The sequence below is a fragment of the Jatropha curcas genome, chromosome 8 (genome assembly GCF_041381405.1).
Source record: "Jatropha curcas cultivar XTBG-Jc1 chromosome 8, XTBG_Jcur_1.0, whole genome shotgun sequence".
NCBI classification, from domain to species: Eukaryota; Viridiplantae; Streptophyta; class Magnoliopsida; order Malpighiales; family Euphorbiaceae; genus Jatropha; species Jatropha curcas.
Genome location: NC_143158.1, coordinates 16,760,107 through 16,786,053, shown reverse-complemented (window position 1 = coordinate 16,786,053; position 25,947 = coordinate 16,760,107). Strand labels below are relative to the sequence as shown.

General features: G+C 38.5%; 1 protein-coding gene across 1 annotated transcript; it reads left to right on the top strand.

Annotated features, from left to right (window-relative positions):
- The first annotated feature begins 724 nt into the window (after positions 1–724).
- LOC149494258 (uncharacterized) lies at positions 725–24,997 on the top strand. The gene is made up of 8 exons (XM_089725437.1): positions 725–1,596; positions 2,016–2,190; positions 2,692–2,798; positions 11,368–11,965; positions 12,101–12,217; positions 12,653–13,081; positions 24,705–24,892; positions 24,943–24,997. The coding sequence occupies exons 1-8, from the start codon at positions 725–727 to the stop codon at positions 24,995–24,997; spliced, it is 2,541 nt and encodes an 846-aa protein (XP_089581563.1).
- The last annotated feature ends 950 nt before the right edge of the window (positions 24,998–25,947 follow it).

Sequence of the window (25,947 nt, the reverse complement as noted above, 5' to 3'; positions counted from 1 at the left end):
TGCTTGAGGCGTGCAAAGAGGCTACCTGTTGATGAAGTTTACATGATTCTATACTTAGGCAAATTCAGGAGTTGTTATTTTATTATGAGCTTAAGTATGGGTTGTGTAAGGCCTCTGGCCCATTTGTCTTGTTTTTGTTTAATTCTTTAGTGGACTTAATTAATTAGTGTAAGGTTGGTTGGGCTTATTTTCCAGAGTTGGGCCAACCCTAGATTAGCTAATGTTTAAGTCAAGCTTGTTTTAATTAATTAGTTTGGACTTGTATTTAATTAAGCCCAATTGGGCCACATTAGGTTTAGGCCTGGGCTAACTTAAGTTAATAGCTAAAGTAGGGTTAGCTTAGGTTATTTATATTGCATTGTAAGAGCTGCACGGCAGCCATCATTAATTTGAATTAAAACCAACGTGTTTTTCTTTGTTCTTCAAGAACAAACCGTGTTCTTCATCCTTTCATGAACAACACCATATCTACCTTAGTAATTAGGCTTGTGAGTTCTACAAGATTAATTGCGCCAAGAATTTCAGAGCTGTTTTCAAGAGTACTTGAAGGTAAGTTTCTGATTCTTATTCTAAATTCCTTGTTTGTCTCTCTTCAAGAGTACTTGGGGGTTAAAGGGATTGACGGGTACTTCCGTGATTGCATGCTTTCCGCTAGATTACCTTGTTGATTTGCAAGAGTACTTGTTAATTAGCTAGGATCATATTAGAGAGTGAGGAGGTGACTATGGCTAGATTCCTAGGTGGCCTTAATAAGGACATAGCTGATGCACTCGAGATGTACAAGTATGATTCCATGGAGGAGATGCTGAATATGGCTATGAAGTTAGAGAAGCAGAGAAAAGGAAAGAACACCACATCATATAGGGCTACAAATAATAACAGCAACTCTTGGGGTACGAGATGGCCTAAAAGAGAGGAGAAAAGGGAGTTTCAAAACTCTACACAAAAGGGGACAGATTCAGTGTCTAAGGCATTCATGCCTAATGCCCCAACTAATTCAAAGGGGTCAAGTTCCAATACTCCTAGTAGAGACATCAAATGTTTCAAGTGTATGGGGAAGGGCCATATATCTTCTCAATGCCCTAACAAGAGAGTAATAGTGATTCGAGATGGATACACCTATTCTGAATCTGAGGATGAAGAAAACCCAATGCCGCCACTTGAGGACTGCAATGCTGATGATGAGGTTGATGAAGAAGTTTTACAACCTGAGATGGGACAATTACTAGTTACCAGGCGAGTTCTCAACATGCAAGTTCAAGAGGAGAGCTTAGAACAAAGAGAGAATATTTTCCATACTAGATGCTTGGTACTTGACAAGGTATGTCTTTTGATTATTGATAGTGGAAGTTACACTAATGTAGCTAGTTTGAGCATGGTGCAGAAATTGGGTTTGACATGTGTACAACACCCACGGCCATATAAGCTTCAATGGCTAAATGATATGGGTTCTGTGAGAGTAAACAAGCAGGTGAAGGTGCCATTCTCCATTGGATGGTACAAGGATGAGGTCACTTGTGATGTAGTACCTATGCTAGCTGGGCATATTCTTCTAGGCCGCCCATGGCAATTCGACAGGCGAGTCCAACATGATGGGTACACCAACCGGTTCTCCCTTACCTATTTGGGTAAACATGTGGTTCTAGCTCCTTTGACACCACCAGAGGTCTATATGGACCAAAAGAGGATATTAGAAAGTGAGGGGCAGAATTGTATTCAGGGGGAGGGAGAAAATAAAGATAAAGAAAAAGGGGGAAAAGAGGCCAAGAGTGAAAAGAAACAATTGAATGGCCCATTGGAGAGTGAAACAACAAGAGAGGGAAGAAAGAAACAAAAATGTATGTAAGAGAGAGAGAGATCCGCAGTAGTGTTAGTGAGGGTAGGCCAATCTTAATGATTCGATTTAAAGAAACTTTGCTTAATTTGACTAACATTGACACTTCTTCTTTGCCTTCTAGTTTTGTTTCTTTGTTGCAGGAGTTTTCTGATGTATTTCCTGATGAAATGCCTAGCAGACTGCCACCTCTTCGAGGCATTGAACATCAGATTGACTTCGTGCCTGGAGCTACAATTCCTAACAGGCTAGCTTATAGGAGCAACCCCATGGAGACTAAGGAGTTGCAATGCCAAGTTGATGACCTGTTGTCTAAAGGATTTGTGAGGGAGAGTATGAGCCCATGTGCAGTTCTTGTATTACTTGTGCCTAAGAAGGACGGTTCTTGGAGGATGTGTGTTGACTGCCGAGCTGTCAATAAAATCACAGTTAAGTATCGCCATCCAATTCCTAGGCTAGATGATATGCTAGATGAACTGCATGGTAGTAAGTACTTTTCTAAAATTGATTTAATGAGTGGATATCATCAAATTAGAATGAAGTTAGGTGATGAATGGAAAACTGCCTTTAAGACTAAATATGGTTTATATGAGTGGATGGTTATGCCATTTGGTCTAACTAATGCACCTAATACTTTCATGAGATTAATGAACCATGTCTTACGTGCTTTTCTAGGCAAATTTGTTGTGGTTTATTTTGATGATATACTAATTTATAGCCAATCTATTGATGACCATATTGAGCATGTTAGGTTAGTATTGATAACTTTGAGAGCTGAAAAGTTATATGCTAAGCTACAGAAATGCACTTTTTGCATAGATAGGCTTGTTTTTCTTGGTTTTGTTGTGAGTGCACAGGGGATTGAGGTTGATGAGGAGAAGGTTCAAGCAATTCGGGAATGGCCAATTCCTAAATCTATCTCTGAGGTGAGGACTTTCCATGTCTTGGCAAGCTTCTATTGGAGGTTTGCGAAGGACTTCTCTACCATAGCAGCCCCACTCACAGAGGTGGTAAAGAAGGAAGTTGGGTTCAAATGGGGGGAAGCGCAACAAAGGGCGTTTGATACTTTAAAATCCATTCTTTGTTATGCTCCTATTTTAGTTTTACCTGACTTTGATAAAACATTTGAGATTGTAATATGATCCTAGCTAATTAACAAGTACTCTTGCAAATCAACAAGGTAATCTAGCGGAAAGCATGCAATCACGGAAGTACCCGTCAATCCCTTTAACCCCCAAGTACTCTTGAAGAGAGAAAAACAAGGAATTTAGAACAAGAATCAGAAACTTACCTTCAAGTACTCTTGAAAACAACTCTGAAATTCTTGGCGCAATTAATCTTGTAGAACTCACAAGCCTAATTACTAAGGTAGATATGGTGCTGTTCATGCAAGATGAAGAACACGGTCTGTTCTTGAAAGAACAAAGAAACAAACGTTTGTTTGATTAAAATTCAATAGTGGCTGCCGTGCAGCTCTTACAATGCAATATAAATAACCTAGGCTAACCCTAATTTAGCTATTAACTTAAGTTAGCCCAGGCCTAAACCTAATGTGGCCCAATTGGGCTTAATTAAATACAAGTCCAAGCTAACTAATTAAAATAAGCCTGACTTAAAACATTAACTAATCTAGGACTGGCCCAACTCTGGAAAATAAGCCCGACCAGCCTTACAATAATTACTTAAGTCCACTAAAGAATTTAAATGAAAAACAGAACAAATGGGCCTGAGGCCCTACACAGCCCATACTTAAGCTCATAATAAAATAACATCCTCCTAAATTTGCCTAAGTATAGAACCATATAGAATGCATCAATGGGCAGCCTCTTTGCACGCCTCAAGCACCATAACAAGCTTTGGTGTTTCTTCAAGTTCAATCTCACATCTTGCATAATTATGATCTTGAAGCTCCAATGTGATTTGTTCTTGAGTAAATGCATTCAAGGCTGCTCATAGCTTGGTTGCACGAGCTCTTGTGATTGGTCCCACGGGTAGAGCTAGAGGATCCTTCACCTTGCTTCCTTGATCCGTATCATTCCCTCCCTCCTCAAAAAGATTTGTCCTCAAATCTGAATCATAATCAAATGGAGAAAGGTCAAAAACATTAAAGGTAGTAGACACGCCATACTCACCTGGTAGATCAATCTTGTAGGCATTGTCATTGCTCCTCTCCAACACTTGAAAAGGCCCAACACCTCGGGCAGCAAGCTTTCCCTTCCTTTGGTTTGGGAATCTTTGCTTCCTCATGTGCACCCAAACCCAATCTCCAGGTTTAAACACCACATCAGCAAACTCCTGCAATAAAGAAACACAACTAGATAGCAAAGAAGAAGTGTCAATGTTAGTCAAATTAATCAAAATTTCCTTAAACCGAATCATTAAGACTGGTCTACCCTCACTAACACTGCTTTGGATCTCTCTCACATACATGTTTTGTTTCTTTCTTCCCTCTCTTGGTGTTTCACTCACCATTGGGCCATTAATTTTTTTTATGTCTTTTGTGGCCTCTTTTTTCCCAACCTCACTCTTTACACTCGTTCGTTCTCTCGAGCTCAAAGCATCAATCCCATTTTCCCTCAAAGTTGAAGCCTCTCTCTCAAGTAGCTTCTTTTGATTAGTAGATACTTCAAATTCTTGCAAAGGGTCCACAAACACACTTAGCAAATGTGGGTTAGGATCATTACTGGACAAATAAGCTTCTTTGCACAAAGTTACAACTATAGGTTGATTGTTGTGCAAAACATGTTTATCCTCACTTGTCCTAGCTATTAAGCTCACATGTTTTTCCTTTTCTTCTCCCTCTATCTTTTTATTTGCACTTTGTGTATTTTCACTCATTTTATTTTCTCTCTCTTTTTCTTCCTTTTCACCCTCAAGTCTCATACCTTGCTCTTTATATTGGTCGACATACACTTCTTCTGACCAAACTGGTGTTAGAATGGTCTTTTGCTCATCCTTTGTGATTGAATATCTATTGAGGTAATCCACACTTTTCCTTCCTTGCACCCTTCCTGACTTATTATTCAAATCCCTAAAGTAATGATCAGGATTATCAACCTCCTCATTTTCAGGAGTTTGAAATCTAATTGTTGTAGTACTAGGACGAGCTCTTGTTGTACCCCTCCTTGTGGCATTGTGGTCATGTCTTTCCGTCTGTTGTTCTTGAAGCTTTAATCTGTCATTAAAGCTCTCCATAAACCTAGTGATTCGTCCCATCTCTCGAGAGAGAGCATCTAGAAAGGCTTGTAGATTTGGATCTTCAACCTTGAGAGGGCTGTTATCCTTGTCTCTAGATGAATCAGACATCCTGAAATAAGATTGCAAACACAAAACTAAAGGAAATGGTTAGTTTATCACTCCCTCACGTGTTTCTCTCTTTATTTGGCTTTTCACAATATGTGGGTTTCACTCTAGCCTTTTACCACTCTTTCCACTTGAATAATTGCACTTCAGAATCCCAAAGTTGCTACAAAAGTCAAGAGAAAGTTAGGAAAGCAAAGAATATAATCAAGTAATGCACAAACTCTATCAAGAAATCACAACGTTTTGAATGGCAAAACAGGAACAAGAAGGTGTATTGCTTGAAGTTAACAAACTAAAGTGAAGGAACAAGCAAATAACACTTTAGCAATGAAAAGAGGCAAAGCACGGGCGTGCTGGAACGGCACGGGCAAGTTTTGGACTTCCAGAGGTGAGCACGGGCGTGCTATGTTTGGCACGGGCGTGCTTAGACTTCCAGAAGCAAGCACGGGCTGATTAGAAGGGTAGCACGGGCGTGCTTCTCCCAGCCTGCAGATTCGCTGGACTTCCAGAGGTAAGCACAGGCTGATTATAGGGGTAGCACGGGCGTGCTTCTCCCTGAAGGTGTGAAATCCAAAATTTCCTAACTACTACAGCTCTAATTGTTCCACACAAACAAATAATAGATTACTAGAATCAACAAATAGACAATTCTGGACAAGATGAATGAAGTTAATTCACTACAAAGCAAAATTAACTATGGACCTAATCAATCTAATTATCAAAGCAAGTATTCAAGAAAATTTTCCCAAGAACAGCATGTAACTATAGCATTGCTAGGATATCAATTCACTTCAGTGCACAATTTCAGGTTGTCACAAATCAATTCTCAAGTGCTTCATACAAGCATATAGTTTACTAGCATATAACTCTCAGGTCATACGAATAATAATTCTGTCCTTTTTTTTTTTTTTTTTTGTCAATGCGAATTTGCAGCAAAATATAAACAAAAAGTCCTTCTTCTTTTCTTTTTTTTTTTTTCTTTTTTTTTTTTTTAAAGTCCCTAACCTAGGATAGATTGAAATCCACAACCACAGTGCTCTGATACCAGATAATATGATCCTAGCTAATTAACAAGTACTCTTGCAAATCAACAAGGTAATCTAGCGGAAAGCATGCAATCACGGAAGTACCCGTCAATCCCTTTAACCCCCAAGTACTCTTGAAGAGAGAAAAACAAGGAATTTAGAACAAGAATCAGAAACTTACCTTCAAGTACTCTTGAAAACAACTCTGAAATTCTTGGCGCAATTAATCTTGTAGAACTCACAAGCCTAATTACTAAGGTAGATATGGTGCTGTTCATGCAAGATGAAGAACACGGTCTGTTCTTGAAAGAACAAAGAAACAAACGTTTGTTTGATTAAAATTCAATAGTGGCTGCCGTGCAGCTCTTACAATGCAATATAAATAACCTAGGCTAACCCTAATTTAGCTATTAACTTAAGTTAGCCCAGGCCTAAACCTAATGTGGCCCAATTGGGCTTAATTAAATACAAGTCCAAGCTAACTAATTAAAATAAGCCTGACTTAAAACATTAACTAATCTAGGACTGGCCCAACTCTGGAAAATAAGCCCGACCAGCCTTACAATAATTACTTAAGTCCACTAAAGAATTTAAATGAAAAACAGAACAAATGGGCCTGAGGCCCTACACAGCCCATACTTAAGCTCATAATAAAATAACATCCTCCTAAATTTGCCTAAGTATAGAACCATATAGAATGCATCAATGGGCAGCCTCTTTGCATGCCTCAAGCACCATAACAAGCTTTGGTGTTTCTTCAAGTTCAATCTCACATCTTGCATAATTATGATCTTGAAGCTCCAATGTGATTTGTTCTTGAGTAAATGCATTCAAGGCTGCTCGTAGCTTGGTTGCACGAGCTCTTGTGATTGGTCCCACGGGTAGAGCTAGAGGATCCTTCACCTTGCTTCCTTGATCCGTGTCAGATTGAGTGTGACGCTTCTGGTGTAGGTATTGGTGCAGTGTTGATGCAGGAACGAAAGCCTATTGCCTATTTCAGTGAGAAACTCAATGGGGCACAACTCAATTATTCAACCTATGACAAGGAGCTGTATGCTTTAGTGAGAGCATTGGAGGTATGGCAACTGATATGGATCAACCATCACTCAACCATGGAGCTCAAGGGAGCAAGGAGAACAACATGGGAGATCCATTAGTGTTTCCTAGTGGGCCAATTACAAGAAGTCAAGCAAAGAGATATGGGGCAGCCATATCCTTATATGTTCAAGCCCAAATTACACAAGAACTTCATGATGTGGCATTTAACAAGTGTTGTGTGGAACTTGAAGGCACACCTAGGCTTCTTACAATGTTGGAGACATGTGCTGTTGGTGTAGCACACCCTAGCCATGCTAATATGTAAGGGATGTGGGCTTGGACGTGTCCTTATCCCTTGTTGCATGTTTTGGTCTAATTAATATGTAATATGGGCTCATAGTGTTCATTTAAGTTGTTTTGGGTTGGTTTTATGATGCATGCAATCTGCCCAATATTAAGTTGTTTGTTTTGGGCTGGAAATGACTTTATTTTGTGTTTTAGAGTTAAGCCCATGTGTTTTGGCCCTAGGGCAGCCTAGTTAGATGCTCTTCTTTAGGGTTATGTTTGTTTAAGGCATATAAATAGCCTCCTTAAGATGTAAAACGGGATTTTTGGCATAATTTGAATCAAAGGCAGAATTGCTCATGCTCTTGCATGTTCTTCTTAATTAGAGTGATTGTGAGAATTTGCTATCTTCTAATTGCATCAAGAATTAAGGTAAACTTATCAATTCATTTGTGGCGTTTATCTTGTTCTTTGCTCGATTATTGGTGTTACCGTTTCATTATAAACGTGGGGTGCCATAGAGCGTTTAAATCTCGATTATTGGTGTTTCCGTTTCATTATAAACGTGGGGTGCCATAGAGGCGAACTTATATCCCATTCCTTTGATTCCCGATCCCGGTTCCTTATCATTTGGTATCAGAGCCAAATCAAAGTTTTGGGGTAAGTTCTGTTATCTTAGTTTAGGAATTTGAGTTTTCTATTTGCTGGATTTCCTTTGATGTTATCTTAATACTTGCTTTCATTCTAGATCTGGATTTTTCTCTTTAGATCGTGTTGGATCTAGACATTTTCTCTTTAGATCTTGTTTAGACATTATCTCTTTAGATCTTGTTGGATCTAGACAATTTCTCTTTAGATTTTGTTGGATTTAGATAATTTCTATTTAAATCTTCTTGAATCTAGTTTTCTTTTGTATCTTCTTATTGTTTGCATCATTTTCTAGTTACCCTTTTGACTAATTCAAGATCTATCTTTGAATATTCTTGTTGTTTGCTTGTTTCTTGATTAAAAAAAAAAAAAAAAAAGGTCATTGATAAAGAGAGATAAGTCAGAATTTGTTAAGGTCATTACCTACTTAAGTTGAATTGGGAGACACAAAATTGTTGGACAACCTACATACTAAGTCAATATCTACCTAGATTGAAATTGGAAGACACAATTGCTGGGCAACCTAAAGGCATTTTGACTTGATTTGGGAATTTATTGATAGTCTATCTTACATTCAATTGAAGGATATTATATTTTGACTTGATTTGGGATCTTATCTTGAGAAAACACAAAATTCATTGTTGGACCACCTAAATATTAATTCATTACCTACCTAAATTGAATTGGGAGACACAAACCATCCACTTATACCTTGTTAAGTCCTTACCCTACCTAAATTGGGTCACATTTGTAGGTTAAGTGAGGATATAAGTCAAAAACGTGTGCTACAGTAACTTGCTACAGTAACTCAGAAGCAAACTTGCTACAGTACCTTAAAACGTATGCTACAGTAACTTGCTACAGGAACTCAGAAGCAAACTTGCTACAGTACCTTTAAAAAAAAAATTTTTTTTTTGGGTTTTCTTTGTTTGCTTGCTTTGATTGGGTAGAATTAATTAGGTCCATATTTGGTTTGCTTTGTAGTGAACTAAATTCATGCATTATATCCAGAAATTGTCTTTTAAATTCTAGTTTCTATTTCTTGTTTTTGTGCTATCTTTGCTTCATTTATATTGTTAGGGTGTATTTGCTTGTTCCAACACTCTAATTAATAATCAAGTAGTACATTGTTTTGTTCTTGTGCTACCATTCATTTCGTTTGAGTTTTCATTCTAGAATTGTGCTTACGTTTCTTTTGTTAAGGTTTATTTTCCTTGTGTTCTAAACTTGCTTTGAGATTGATTGGTTGGCCTGAAATTCTGAAGTACAATTGGAGGATTTGCAAGGAGTGATTGAGGAGTGTAAACACGTGAGGGAGTGCCTTATCACTAACTCAAATTTTTTTCGTGTTTTCTATTTTTGAATACTAACCATGAGTACAGGCAAATCTGGAGATGGTAATGATGGAATTCCAATTAAAGATCCTCAATTGAAACTTTTCATGGAAGCAATTCAAGGACAGTTTAGAACCTTCAATAATCTTGTCCAAGACATGAGGGAGGAATTGCAAGAGATAAAAGCTTCACATAGCTCTAATACAACTAGAACTCGTCCACAAACTAGATTTCAAGACCATGATGATGAAGAAAGTGAAGAGACCAATCCTAATAAACTTGATGGGGACTTGGGATCAATTAAGATGAGGATTCCAGAATTCAAAGGCAACAACAATGCTGAAGAGTATCTTGAATGGGAAAGGAAGGTAGAACAAATCTTTGAATGCCATAACTATTCCCAGGAGAAGAAATCCCATCTTGCAGCTGTGGAGTTCAAAGGATATGCTATGTTTTGGTGGGAACAATTGCTACTAAAAAGAAGAAGCAGGGGGATGCGACCAGTGCCACCATGGGAGATCATGAAGGAATTAATGCACCAAAAGTTTGTCCCTGCTCATTACTTTAGGGATTTACACAACAAACTAGCAAGAATGGTGCAAGGAGGGAGGAGTGTGGAAGAGTACTACAAGGAGATGGAGATTTGCATGGCAAGAGCTAAGATTGAGGAAGATGTCCAAATCACCATGTCACGATTCCTTGGAGGTCTAAATAGCGATATTGCTGATGCTTTGGAGATGTATCGCTATGATACACTAGAAGAGATGGTAGATATGGCCATGAAGCTAGAAAGGCAGAAAAAGGGAAAGTCTACCAACAAGTATTCCAACAATACTTTGGGAACCAAATGGTCCAAAGGAGGTGAGAAGAAAGACTTCAAAGGTCCTAGTTTCCAAAGGACAGAATCAATTTCGAAAGGTAAAGAGGTTGCCCAAACTACATTCAAAGGAAACAAAGGTACTTCTAACTCTATAAACCCTGCTAGAGAGATTAAATGCTTTAAGTGTTTAGGAAAAGGGCATATTGCATCTCAATGTCCTAATAAAAGGGTTATGATTGTTAGGGAAGATGGAAATGTTAGTTCTGAATCCGAATGTAGTGATTGTGATGATATGCCTCATTTGCATGATGTTGATAATGATAATTCAGATGAGGATGAGCATAACTTGTTGTTTGCTGAACATGGAGAATCTTTGGTTGTTAGGCGAGTTTTGAATATGCATGTTAAGGAGGAGAGCCTTGAACAACGTGAGAACATATTTCACACTAGATGCTTGATACATGGAAAAGTGTGCTTACTTATTATTGATGGGGGTAGTTGCACTAATGTTGCTAGTGTAAGTATGGTGAATAAGTTGAATTTGGCATGTCTTAAACATCCTAAACCTTATAGATTGCAATGGTTGAATGATGGTGGAGAGGTGAAGGTGACACGCCAAGTGCTTGTGCCATTCTCCATTGGATGGTACAAAGATGAGATTTTGTGTGATGTAGTACCGATGCAGGCAGGCCATCTATTGTTGGGAAGGCCATGGCAATATGATCGAAAGGCACTACATGACGGGTTCTTTAACCGATACTCTTTGGTTCATAAGGGGAAGAAGGTGACTCTTGTTCCATTATCACCTCAAGAAGTGTACACCGATCAGAAGAAAATACTTGAGAGAGAGAGAGAAACTTCAGCTTTGAAGGAAAATGAGAGTGAGACATCCAGTTCGAGAGAACAAAAGAGTATTAAAAGAGAGGTTGAAAAGAAAGAGGCCACAAAAGATACCAAACAGATTATTGGCCCAAAAGTGAGTGAAACACAAAGAGGGGAGAGAAAGAAACACACTTTTTATGCGAGAGCTAGAGAGGTTAAGTGTGCCATAGCCTTGAGGCAGCCCGTGTTGCTTCTTAGATTCAAGGAAATTTTGTTTTCTAACGCTGACACTAATCTTGATGGTTTACCTCCTGTGTTTGTTTCTATGTTACAGGAATTCACTGATGTTTTTCCAGAGGAGCTACCTAGTGGATTACCACCTTTGAGAGGGATAGAACATCAGATTGATTTCATTCCCGGCTCCACCATTCCAAATCGACCAACCTATCGAAGCAATCCAACGGAGACAAAGGAGTTGCAGAGGCAAGTTGATGAGCTTATGGAGAAAGGATTGGTGCGAGAGAGCATGAGTCCTTGTGCCGTTCCAGTACTTTTAGTACCCAAAAAGGATGGTACATGGCGAATGTGTATTGACTGCAGGGCGGTCAATAAAATCACTGTAAAGTATAGACACCCTATTCCTAGACTTGATGACATGTTAGATGAGTTGTGTGGGTCTACTTACTTTACAAAGATCGATTTAATGAGTGGTTATCATCAAATTCGAATGCAACCAGGTGATGAATGGAAAACTGCTTTCAAAACTAAGTATGGTTTGTATGAATGGTTAGTTATGCCTTTTGGATTGTCTAATGCACCTAGTACTTTCATGAGGCTTATGAACCATGTTTTACGTGCTTTCTTAGGAAAATTTGTAGTTGTGTACTTTGATGATATACTTGTTTATAGCAAGTCTCTTAATGATCATGTTGGGCATGTTAGGCTAGTATTACAAGCTTTGAGAACTGAACAATTGTATGCTAAGCTTAAGAAATGCACATTTTGTATAGATAGACTTGTGTTTCTTGGTTTTGTTGTGAGTGCGCAGGGTATAGAGGTGGATGACGAGAAAGTGAAAGCTATCAAGGAATGGCCGACGCCGAAATCAGCTTCGGATGTACGAAGTTTCCATGGGTTGGCAAGTTTCTACCGACGGTTTGTACAAGATTTCTCTTCGATTGCTGCACCACTCACGGAGGTAATTAAAAAGGAAGTTGGGTTCAAGTGGGGCGAGGAACAACAGAAAGCGTTTGACATGCTTAAAGGGAAGTTGACATCCGCTCCAATACTTTCTTTACCTAATTTTGAGAACACCTTTGAAATTGAGTGTGATGCTTCTGGTGTAGGTATTGGAGGAGTGCTGATGCAAGAGAAGAAGCCAATTGCCTACTTCAGTGAGAAGTTGAATGGAGCACAACTCAATTACTCGACCTATGATAAGGAGCTATATGCCTTGGTGAGGACTTTGAACGTATGGCAACACTACTTATTACCTAAGGAGTTTGTCATTCACACTGATCACGAAGTCCTAAAACACTTGAAGGGTCAAGGTAAGCTCAACAAGCGACATGGTAAGTGGGTTGAGTTCATTGAACAATTCCCTTACGTTATTAAATACAAGCATGGAAAGGATAACGTTGTTGCTGATGCATTGTCACGGAGACATGCTTTACTTACTACTCTTAGTTCTAAGTTGCTAGGATTTGAGTATGTTAAGGATTTGTATGTGTCTGATTCAGATTTTGGCAATGTGTATTTGGCATGTGAACATGGAGCATTTGATAAATTTTATCGACATGAAGGATATTTGTTTAAGGGCAGTAAACTTTGTGTTCCTAAATGCTCTATGCGTGATTTGCTTGTACTTGAGTCTCATTGTGGGGGATTGATGGGACATTTTGGGGTACATAAGACTTATGACATGTTGAATGAACATTTTTATTGGCCTCATATGCGTAAAGATGTCGAGAAAGTTTGTGATTCTTGCCTTACTTGTAAACAGGCCAAGTCTAAGTCTATGCCTCATGGCTTGTATATGCCTTTACCAGTTCCTAGTTCACCTTGGGTTGATATCTCTATGGATTTTGTACTTGGATTACCTAGGACTAGGCATGGTAGAGACAGTATATTTGTAGTGGTTGATAGGTTCAGCAAAATGGCTCATTTCATTCCTTGTCATAAAACTGATGATGCCATTCATATTGCTGAATTGTTCTTTAGAGAGGTGGTTCGATTACATGGAGTTCCACGGACTATCGTTTCTGATAGGGATGCTAAGTTCCTTTCACATTTTTGGAAGGTTTTGTGGGGTAAGCTAGGTACAAAATTACTTTATTCTACTACCTGTCATCCACAAACAGATGGACAAACTGAAGTTGTGAATAGGACTTTAGGAACTTTACTTCGTGCGATAGTGGGTAAAAATTTGAAAACTTGGGAGGATTGTTTGCCATTTATTGAATTTGCATATAATCGAAGCATACATTCTACTTCAGGTTTTACTCCATTTGAACTTGTTTATGGATTTAACCCACTAACTGTTTTGGATCTTGTTCCTTTACCTTTACATGAGCTCTCTAGTTTAGATGGTGATAAAAAGGCTGAATTGGTGAAGTCTTTACATGAGAAGGCTCGAGCAAATATTGAAAAGAGGAACAAACAATATGCTGACAGGGCAAACAAAGGAAGGAAGAAGCTGGTGTTTGCGCCTGGAGATTGGGTTTGGGTGCACCTTCGGAAGGAAAGGTTTCCCAACCAACGAAAGTCTAAACTAGATGCACGTGGAGATGGTCCATTCCAAGTCTTGGAACGCATCAATGACAACGCCTACAAGATAGACTTGCCAGGTGAGTATGGTGTTTCCGCTACCTTTAATGTTAGTGATTTGTCTCCTTTTGACATGGATGCAGATTTGAGGACAAATCTTTTTGAGGAAGGGGGGAATGATATGGATCAACCATCACTCAACCATGGAGCTCAAGGGAGCAAGGAGAACAACATGGGAGATCCATTAGTGTTTCCTAGTGGGCCAATTACAAGAAGTCAAGCAAAGAGATATGGGGCAGCCATATCCTTATATGTTCAAGCCCAAATTACACAAGAACTTCATGATGTGGCATTTAACAAGTGTTGTGTGGAACTTGAAGGCACACCTAGGCTTCTTACAATGTTGGAGACATGTGCTGTTGGTGTAGCACACCCTAGCCATGCTAATATGTAAGGGATGTGGGCTTGGACGTGTCCTTATCCCTTGTTGCATGTTTTGGTCTAATTAATATGTAATATGGGCTCATAGTGTTCATTTAAGTTGTTTTGGGTTGGTTTTATGATGCATGCAATCTGCCCAATATTAAGTTGTTTGTTTTGGGCTGGAAATGACTTTATTTTGTGTTTTAGAGTTAAGCCCATGTGTTTTGGCCCTAGGGCAGCCTAGTTAGATGCTCTTCTTTAGGGTTATGTTTGTTTAAGGCATATAAATAGCCTCCTTAAGATGTAAAACGGGATTTTTGGCATAATTTGAATCAAAGGCAGAATTGCTCATGCTCTTGCATGTTCTTCTTAATTAGAGTGATTGTGAGAATTTGCTATCTTCTAATTGCATCAAGAATTAAGGTAAACTTATCAATTCATTTGTGGCGTTTATCTTGTTCTTTGCTCGATTATTGGTGTTACCGTTTCATTATAAACGTGGGGTGCCATAGAGCGTTTAAATCTCGATTATTGGTGTTTCCGTTTCATTATAAACGTGGGGTGCCATAGAGGCGAACTTATATCCCATTCCTTTGATTCCCGATCCCGGTTCCTTATCAGCAACATTATCTTCTACCCAAAGAATTTGTCATACACACTGACCATGAGTCTTTAAAGCACCTTAAGGGACAAGGTAAGTTGAACAAGAGACATGGTAAGTGGGTTGAATTCATTGAACAGTTTCCTTTTGTGATTAAATACAAGCAAGGGAAAGAAAATATTGTGGCTGATGCACTTTCTAGGAGGTATGCTTTAATTACTACTCTTAATGCTAAGTTGTTAGGATTTGAGCATATAAAATCCTTGTATGTTGATGATGATGACTTCGGTCTTATTTGGAGTGCATGTGAACATGGAGCCTTTAACAAGTTCTTTAGGCATGAGGGGTTTTTGTTTAAGGGAAATAAACTTTGTATACCCAAATGTTCTATGCGTGAATTGCTTGTGTTAGAATCACATTGTGGGGGACTTATGGGGCATTTTGGGGTTCTTAAGACATATGATATACTTGCTGAACATTTCTTTTGGCCACAAATGCGTAGAGATGTAAAGAAATTGTGTGGTGTGTGCATAGCATGTAAGCAAGCTAAGTCTAAATCTGGTACGGATCCACTACCACCAACCACCTATGGAGCTCAAGGAAACAAGGACCACAACAATGGCAATCCATTAGCACTTCCTAGTGGACCAATTACAAGGAGCCGTGCAAAGAAGTATGGAGCAACCATGTCCTTATATATTCAAGAACAAATCACACAAAAGCTCCATGACCTTACTTTCAACAAGTGCTATGAAGAACTTGAAGGAACACCTAAGTTTCTCACATTAATAGAAGCACAAGTTGAATGGGAACCATGTTTGTATAGCACGCCCGGACAGGTGGCACACCCCAGGCGGTGCACCTCACTGCCTCTCGCGAAGAAAACTCTTCCATGCGCACACGCCCGTGCCAGCTAGCACGCCCCAGGCCGTGCACCTCACTGCCTCTCCTTTGCGCTTCTCGCGCTCGCGCAGTGAAGGTTCGCGCTCGCCAGTGTCGCTCGCGCTCGCGCATGTTGGAATCGCGCTCGCGAGTTGCGCTGCCTAACTCTCTGCCTCTCCTTTGCGCTTCTCGCGCTCGCGCACGTTAGAATCGCGCTCGCGAGATGTGGTCGCGCTCGCGTATGTGAAGCTCGCGCTCGCGAAGGAAGCTCACCAATGCGCGCACGCCCGTGCAAGTTGACACGCCCTGGACCGTGCACCCTACTGCCTCTCATTAGTTAGTTAGCTTATTTTGTGTTTTTGCAATGCTAATGGGTTGGGCCTCCAATATTTCGTCCACCCTTGAATAATTAGCCTTATTTTGATTAGATTTAGTCAATCTTTAGTGGATTTGGATTAGATCTCCAAATCCTTAAGTTGTTATGATTTTGTTAGTCAACTCCTTAGTTGGTTTAGATTTGCTAAATCCTACTCCTTAGCTAACTCTAAATCCTTTAAGGATCTGGACCTCTTAGATTAGTATAAATAGCTTGTTATTTTGTAATTATTCAACAATTATTCAATGAATTAAAGACTACTTCTTCATGCCTAGGCGTGTTCATGTTTTTAGAGAGTGTGAGATTGCATTCTTCTAATTGCATCAAGAATCAAGGTAAACTTATCAAATCTTTGTGGCGTTTATCTTATTCTTTTACTCTATTATTGGTGTTCTTGCTTCTTTAAGCATTGGGTGCCATAGAGGGGAATTTATTCTAGATCTTTGATCTCTTCCAAAACTTGTCATTGAGTTCATGAAACTTATTTTCATTGGGTTCCGCGTCAGTTTGGTATCAGAGCCAAAGATTAAGGTAAATTCTCATTTATCTTAGTTCTAGGGTTTGTGTTTGTTTGTTTTCTTCTTCATCTTGTTTCTTTGTGTGTTTGTTTTCTTTTGTTTAGTTTCAATTCATTTTTGCTTCAATTAAATTTAGTAATTTAGTGCTTGTTTCAATTCTGGAAGTTTAGATCTTAGATCTTGTTGACTAAAAAAAAAAAAAAAGGAGTATAGAAAGAAAATTTCGTCCACCATTGAAATTGCTTGTGTGGATATTGTTTTGTTCCTGGATCCAAGGGATTTGATCCTAATTCAAAGGGATTTTACCTTATTTTGTGGGATTTTGCCATATTTTGATACAGATCAAGGAAGCAAGGTGAAGGATCCTCTAGCTCTACCCGTGGGGCCAATCACAAGAGCTCGTGCAACCAAGCTACGAACAGCCTTGAATGCATTTGCTCAAGAACAAATCACATTGGAGCTTCAAGATCATAATTATGCAAGATGTGAGATTGAACTTGAAGAAGCACCAAAGCTTGTTATGATGCTTGAGGCGTGCAATGAGGCTGCCATTTGATGCATTTTACATGATTCTATACTTAGGCAAATTTAGGAGGTTGTTATCTTATTATGAGCTTAAGTATGGGTTGTGTAGGGCCTTCGGCCCATTTGCCCCATTTTGTTTAAATTCTTTTAGTGAACTTAATTAATTAAGTGTAAGGTTGGTTGGGCTTATTTTCTGAAGTAGGGCCAGCCTAAGTTAGTTAATGTTTAAGTCAGGATTGTTTTAAGTAGTTAGCTTGGACTTGTATTTAATTAAGCCCATTTGGGCCACATTAGGGTTAAGCTTGGGCTAACTTAAGTTAATAGCTAAATTAGGGTTAGCTTAGGTTATTTATATTGTTGTAAGAGCTGCACAGCAGCCACCATTGAATTGAAATCAAAAACAAAACGTTTTCTTCTTGTTCTTTCAAGAACAGATTGTGTTCTTCATAGAACCAAAATATCCTTAGTAGTTAAGCTTGTGAGTTCTACAAGATTAATTGCACCAAGAATTTCAGAGTTGTTTTCAAGAGTACTTGAAGGTAAGTTTCTGATTCTTGTTCTAAATTCCTTGCTTTCTCTCTTCAAGAGTACTTGGGGGTTAAAGGGATTGTCGGGTACTTCCGAGATTGCATGCCTTCCGCTAGATGTTCCTTGTTGATTTGCAAGAGTACTTGTTAATTGGCTAGGGTCGTATTATCTGGTATCAGAGCACTGTGGTTGTGGATTTCAATCTATCCTAGGGTTAGGGACTTAAAAAAAAAAAAAAAAAAAAATCTTTAATATTGTTCGATCTAGACATTATCTCTTTAGATCTTGTTGGGTCTAGACAATTTCTCATTAGATCTTCTTGGATCTAGAATTTTCTTGTTAAATCTTCTTGAATCTAGTTTTCTCTTTGTATCTTCTTATTGTTTGCATCATTTTCTAGTTACCCTTTTGACTAATTCAAGATCTATCTTTGATTATTCTTGTTGTTTGCTTATTTCTTGATAAAAAAAAAATCTGGATCTGAATTGGTTGTTAAAGACATTACCTACCAAAAAAATTGAATTGGGAGACACAAAAATCATTGTTGGACAAAGTCATTACCTACCTAAAATTGAATTGGGAGACACAAAAGCCATTGTTGGACTACGTGATTACCTACCTAAATTGAATTGGGAGACACAAACCATCCACTTATACCTTGTTAAGCCCTTACCCTACCTAAATTGGGTCACATTTGTAGGTTAAGTGAGGATATAAATCAAAAACGTTGTGCTATAGTAACTTGCTACAGGAACTCAGAAGCAAACTTGCTACAGTACCTTAAAACGTCTGCTACAGTAACTTGCTACAGGAACTCAGAAGCAAACTTGCTACAGTACCTTTAAAAAAAAAAATTTTTTTTGGGTTTTCTTTGTTTGCTTGCTTTGATTGGGTAGAATTAATTATGTCCATATTTGGTTTGCTTTGTAGTGAACTAAATTCATACACTATATCCCTAAATCGTCTTTTAAATTCTAGTTTCAATTTCTTGTTTGTGTGCTATCTTTGCTTCATTTAACATTGCTAAAGTGTTATTTGCTTGTTCCTACACTTTAGTTTATTGATTTCTAGCAATACACCTTTCTTATTCTTGTATTGCCATTCAAACATTGTGATTTCTTGATAGAGTTTGTGCATTACTTAATTATATTCTTTGTTTTTCCTAACTTTCTCTTGACTTTTGTAGCAACTTTGGGATTCTGAAGTGCAATTATTCAAGTGGAAAGAGTGGTAAAAGGCTGGAGTGAAACCCACATATTGAAAAAAAAAAAAAAAAGCCAAATAAGGAGAGAAACACGTGAGGGAGTGATAAACTAACTATTTCCTTAGTTTTTGCAATCTTATTTCAGGATGTCTAATTCATCTAGAGACAAGGATAATAGCCCTCTCAAAGTTGAAGATCCAAAACTACAAGCCTTTCTAGATGCTTTCTCTGGAGAAATGGGACGAATCACTAGGCTTATGGAGAGCTTTAATGACAGACTGGAGATTCAAGAGCAAAAGACAGAAAGACATGACCCTAATGCCACAAGGAGGGGTGCAAGCACTTCCAAAGAGCACTCTAGACAACCTTGGCATGAAGAGTATGAAGAAGAGGATGATGAATGGCATAGAGAGCCTATGTGGGCAAGAGGAGGTAGAAATAATAGAGGAAGAGGAAGAGGGATTGGTAGAGGCCGTGTTTACAGAAATGAAACTTACATATGAACATGAAGAGCCTAGGGTTCATATGAACATGAAGAACAAAAGCTATGCCAACCGTGCCAACAAGAGAAAAAGGCATGATGTGTTTAAACCTGGAGATTGGGTTTGGGTACATTTTCGCAAGGAAAAGTTTCCCAACCAAAGGAAGATTAAGTTTGATAAACATGGAGATATAGCATTACAAGTCTTGGAGCACATTGATGACAACACTTACAAGATAGACTTACCAGGTGAGTATGATGTTTCCATCGCTTTCAATGTTAGTAATTTGTCTCCTTTTGACATTAATGCAGATTCAAGGATGAACCTTTTCAAGGAAAAGGGGAATGATACGAATCCGCCATCACTCATCCGTGGAACTCAAGGGGGCAAGGAGAACAACATGAAAAATCCATTAATGCTTCCTAGTGGATCAACTACAAGAAGTCATGCAAAGAAATATGGAGTAACCATGGAGAACAAGGGAGCATGGATACCTCAACTTCTAACTAAGATTCGAGGACGAATCTTTTCGAGGAAAGGGGGAATGATACGAAATGGCTACCACTCAAACATAAAGCTCAAGGAAGCATGGAGAACATCTAAGTTTCTCACATTAATAGAAGCACATGTTGAATGGGAACATGAATTGGTTAGCACCCCCGTGCTAGATGGCACACCCCAGGCCGTGCCCTCGTCTGACTTGCTGAGGAAAACAACTACCTTGAAGCACACCCCGTGCCAAATAGCACACCCAGGCCATGCTTCCCTCTGACTTTGAAGCACCCCCGTGCCAAATAGCACACCCAGGCCGTGCTTCCCTCTGACTCTCACGAGGGAACTCCTACATTGAAGCACGCCCGTGTCAAATAGCACACCCAGGCCGTGCTTGTCCCTGCCTCTCAAATATTAGTTAGTTATTTTTGAGTTTTTGCTTTGCTAATGGGTTGGGCCTCCAATATTTCGGCCACCCTTGAATAATTAGCCTTATTTTGTTTAGATTTAGTCAATCTTTAGTAGATTTGGATTAGATATCCAAATCCTTAAGTTGTTATAATTTTGTTAGTCTTATCCTTAGTTGGTTTAGATTTGCTAAATCCTACTCCTTAGCTAACTCTAAATCCTTTAAGGATCTGGACCTCTTAGATTAGTATAAATAGCTTGTTATTTTGTAATTATAAAACAATCAATTAATGAATTAAAGACTATTTCTTCATGCTTAGGCGTGTTCATGTTTTTAGAGAGTGTGAGATTGCATTCTTCTAATTGCATCAAGAATCAAGGTAAACTTATCAATTCTTTGTGGCGTTTATCTTATTCTTTTACTCTATTATTGGTGTTCTTGCTTCTTTAAGCTTTGGGTGCCATAGAGGGGAATTTATTCTAGATCTTTGATCTATTCCAAAACTTGTCATTGAGTTCATGAAATTTATTTTCATTGGGTTCCGCGTCAGTTTGGTATCAGAGCCAAAGATTAAGGTAAATTCTTATTTATCTTAGCTCTAGGGTTTGTGTTTATTTGTTTTCTTGTTCTTCTAGTTTTTGTGTTTGTTTTCTTCTTCATCTTGTTTCTTTTGTGTTTGTTTTCTTGTTTGATTAGTTCAATTCGTTTTTGCCTCAATTAAATTTAGTAATTTCGTGCTTGTTTCAATTCTGGAAGTTTAGATCTTAGATCTTTTGTTGACTAAAAAAAAAAAAAAAAAAAAAGAGTATAAAAAGAAAATTTCGTCCACCATTGCAATTGCTTGTGTGGATCTTGATTTGTTCCTGAATCCAAGGGATTTGATCCTAATTCAAAGGGATTTTACCTTATTTTGTGGGATTTTGCCATATTTTGTGGGATTATTCCTAATCCTTAGGAGATTTGACCATATTTAGTGGGATTGTTCCTAATCCTAAAGGGATTTGACCATATTTTATGAGATTTAGTTATCCACTATAATCTTGTGATAAAATCCAATCTTAACTACTTGTGGATAAGATAACAAAAAAAATTAGTTGACCATATCTTTTGAGATTGAGCAAAATCTACTAAAATCCTTGTCAAATCTAAGAATCCTACTTAAATTGGGTTGCATTGAAAAGGGACACAAGGCAGCACGCCCGTGCTTCACCTCCAGCACAACCGTGCACTTTTCTAACTTCCACTTGTTGGACTAGGCCTATTTACACACGCCCGTGCTCCATCTAGCACGCCCGTGCTCGATTCTGTCCATTGATTTCTTTTGTTTTTTTCTTTGATTGCTTGCTTTGTTTTGGGTAGAATTAATTAGGTCCATATTTGGTTTACTTTGTAGTAAGCTAAATTCATACATTGTATCCTAATATTGTCTTTTAAATTCTAGTTTCTTTGTTTTTTTTTTTTGTGTGAGCTTTATATTGCTTCTACTACATTGTTAGGGTGTATTTGCTTGTTTACTACACTCTAATTGATAATTAAAGTAGTGCATTGTTTATGTTCTTGTGCTACTATCCATCTCGTTTTGAGTCTTCTTTCTAGAATTTGTGCTTGCTTTTCACAGTTTTATTCCTTGATTATAAACGTGCCTTTGAGTTGGTTGGTTGAACTAAGATTCTGAAGTTCAATTGGAAGAATTGCAAGGAGTGATTAAAGAGTGTAAACACGTGAGGGAGTGATTTACCAATAACTCAAATCTTTTTGTGTTTTTCCTCTTTGAATACTAACCATGAGTACAGATAATAGTGAGGATGAAAGTCAAATAGATGATTCCCAATTAAAACTTGTAATGGAATCAATCCAAGAACAGTTTGAAAGCTTCAACAGTTTCTTCCAAGATATGAGAAAGGGTTTGAAGGAGATTAAAGCTGCCCAACGCTCTAATACAACAAGAGCTCGTCCTAGTACTACACTAACTAGATTTCAAATACCTAAAGATGAGGAGGTCGATAATCCTAATTGTTACTTTAGGAATTTGAACAATAATTCAGGAAGGATACAAGAACGGAAAAGTGTGGATTACCTCAATAGGTATTCATTCACAAAGGATGGGTGGATGACTGGTTCAAATTCATCTTTCTCAAAAGAAGTGTATGAAGACCAATGTGAAAAGAAAAAGATGAGTTTTGAAACTGTCAATAAAGAAAAAGAAAGTAAAAGTAAAATGAGTGAAAACATGATAAGTGAAAATAAAAAGAAAGAGGGGGAAGGAAAGGAAAAACAAATTCAACCTATAATTGTACCTTTGTACAAAGAAGTTTGTGTAACCATCAATGATCTTAACCCATCTTTGCCAAGTATGTTTGTTGATCCTTTGCAAGAAATTGAAAATGTATTTCCAGAAGAAGATTGCCAATCTTCAATTGAGGATAAACAGATGGTTCTTGATCCATTATCACCTCAAGAAGTATATGAAGATCAAAGGAAGATAATTGAGAGAGAAAGAGAGGTTTCGACCTTGAAAGAAAATGAGAATGAGGCTTTGAGTTCAAAAGAACCAGAGTGTGAAAAGAGTGAAGAAAAAGAGGAGGAAGAGGCCACAGAACAAAAGAGTGAAAAGAGTAAGGAGGAAGAGAAAGAGGCCATAAAAGATACAAAACAAATTAATGGCCCAATTGTGTATGTGAAAAAGAGAGAGATCCAAAACAGTGTGAGAGAGGGCAGACCAGTCTTGATGATTCGGTTTAAGGAGTTTTTGCATAGTTTGACTAACATTAACACTTTTTCTCTACCTTCTAGTTCTGTTTCTTTGTTGCAGGGATTTCCTCAAAGTGAAGAAAAGCCTACATTGGTGAAGGAGATGCACGCTAAGGCTAGGGTTCATATGAACATGAAGAACAAAAGCTATGCCAACCGTGCCAACAAGAGAAAAAGGCATGATGTGTTTAAACCTGGAGATTGGGTTTGGGTACATTTTCGCAAGGAAAAGTTTCCCAACCAAAGGAAGATTAAGTTTGATAAACATGGAGATATAGCATTACAAGTCTTGGAGCACATTGATGACAACACCTACAAGATAGACTTACCAGGTGAGTATGATGTTTCCATCGCTTTCAATGTTAGTAATTTGTCTCCTTTTGTGACATTAATGCAGATTCAAGGATGAACCTTTTCAAGGAAAAGGGGAATGATACGAATCCGCCATCACTCATCCGTGGAACTCAAGGGGGCAAGGAGAACAACATGAAAAATCCATTAATGCTTCCTAGTGGATCAACTACAAGAAGTCATGCAAAGAAATATGGAGTAACCATGGAGAACAAGGGAGCATGGATACCTCAACTTCTAACTAAGATTCGAGGACGAATCTTTTCGAGGAAAGGGGGAATGATACGAAATGGCTACCACTCAAACATAAAGCTCAAGGAAGCATGGAGAACATCTAAGTTTCTCACATTAATAGAAGCACATGTTGAATGGGAACATGAATTGGTTAGCACGCCCGTGCTAGATGGCACACCCCAGGCCGTGCCCTTGTCTGACTTGCTGAGGAAAACAACTACCTTGAAGCACACCCCGTGCCAAATAGCACACCCAGGCCATGCTTCCCTCTGACTTTGAAGCACCCCCGTGCCAAATAGCACACCCAGGCCGTGCTTCCCTCTGACTCTCACGTGGGAACTCCTACATTGAAGCACGCCCGTGTCAAATAGCACACCCAGGCCGTGCTTGTCCCTGCCTCTCAAATATTAGTTAGTTATTTTTGAGTTTTTGCTTTGCTAATGGGTTGGGCCTCCAATATTTCGGCCACCCTTGAATAATTAGCCTTATTTTGTTTAGATTTAGTCAATCTTTAGTAGATTTGGATTAGATATCCAAATCCTTAAGTTGTTATAATTTTGTTAGTCTTATCCTTAGTTGGTTTAGATTTGCTAAATCCTACTCCTTAGCTAACTCTAAATCCTTTAAGGATCTGGACCTCTTAGATTAGTATAAATAGCTTGTTATTTTGTAATTATAAAACAATCAATTAATGAATTAAAGACTATTTCTTCATGCTTAGGCGTGTTCATGTTTTTAGAGAGTGTGAGATTGCATTCTTCTAATTGCATCAAGAATCAAGGTAAACTTATCAATTCTTTGTGGCGTTTATCTTATTCTTTTACTCTATTATTGGTGTTCTTGCTTCTTTAAGCTTTGGGTGCCATAGAGGGGAATTTATTCTAGATCTTTGATCTATTCCAAAACTTGTCATTGAGTTCATGAAATTTATTTTCATTGGGTTCCGCGTCATTAGTACTTGACAAGGTATGTCTTTTGATTATTGATAGTGGAAGTTGCACTAATGTAGCTAGTTTGAGCATGGTGCAGAAATTGGGTTTGACATGTGTGCAGCACCCAAGGCCATATAAGCTTCAATGGCTAAATGATATGGGTTCTGTAAGAGTAAACAAGCAGGTGAAGGTGCCATTTTCCATTGGAAGGTACAAGGATGAGGTCACTTGTGATGTAGTACCTATGCTAGCTGGGCATATTCTTCTAGGCCGCCCATGGCAATTTGACAGGCGAGTCCAGCATGACGGGTACACCAACCGGTTCTCCCTAGCCTATTTGGGTAAAAATGTGGTTCTAGCTCCTTTAACACCACAAGAGGTCTATTTGGACCAAAAGAGGATATTAGAAAGTGAGGGGCAGAATTGTATTCAGGGGGAGGGAGAAAATAAAGATAAAGAAAAAAGGGATAAAGAGGCCAAGAGTGAAAAGAAACAATTGAATGGCCCATTGGTGAGTGAAACACCAAGAGAGGGAAGAAAGAAACAAAACATGTATGTAAAAGAGAGAGAGATCCGTAGCAGTGTTGGTGAGGGTAGACCAATCTTAATGATTCGGTTTAAGGACACTTTGCTTAATTTGCTTGACATTGACACTTCTTCTTTGCCTCCTAGTTTTGTTTCTTTGTTGCAGGAGTTTTCTGATGTGTTTCCTGATGAAATGCCTAGCGGACTACCACCCCTAAGAGGCATTGAGCATCAGATTGACTTCATGCCCGGAGCCACAATTCCTAATAGGCCAGCGTATAGGAGCAACCCCATGGAGACTAAGGAGTTGCAGCGCCAAGTTGATGACCTGTTGTCTAAGGGATTTGTGAGGGAGAGTATGAGCCCATGTGCAGTGCCTGTATTACTTGTGCCTAAGAAGGACGGTTCTTGGAGGATGTGTGTTGACTGCCGAGCTGTCAACAAAATCACAGTTAAGTATCGCCATCCAATTCCTAGGCTAGATGATATGTTAGATGAACTGCATAGTAGTAAATACTTTTCGAAAATTGATTTAATGAGTGGATATCATCAAATTAGAATGAAGTTAGGTGATGAATGGAAAACTGCCTTTAAGACTAAATATGGTTTATATGAGTGGATGGTTATGCCATTTGGACTAACAAATGCACCTAGTACTTTCATGAGATTAATGAACCATATCTTACGTGCTTTTCTAGGCAAATTTGTTGTGGTTTATTTTGATGATATACTGATTTATAGCCAATCTATTGATGAGCATATTGAGCATGTTAGGTTAGTATTGATAACTTTGAGAGCTGAAAAGTTATATGCTAAACTACAGAAATGCACTTTTTGCA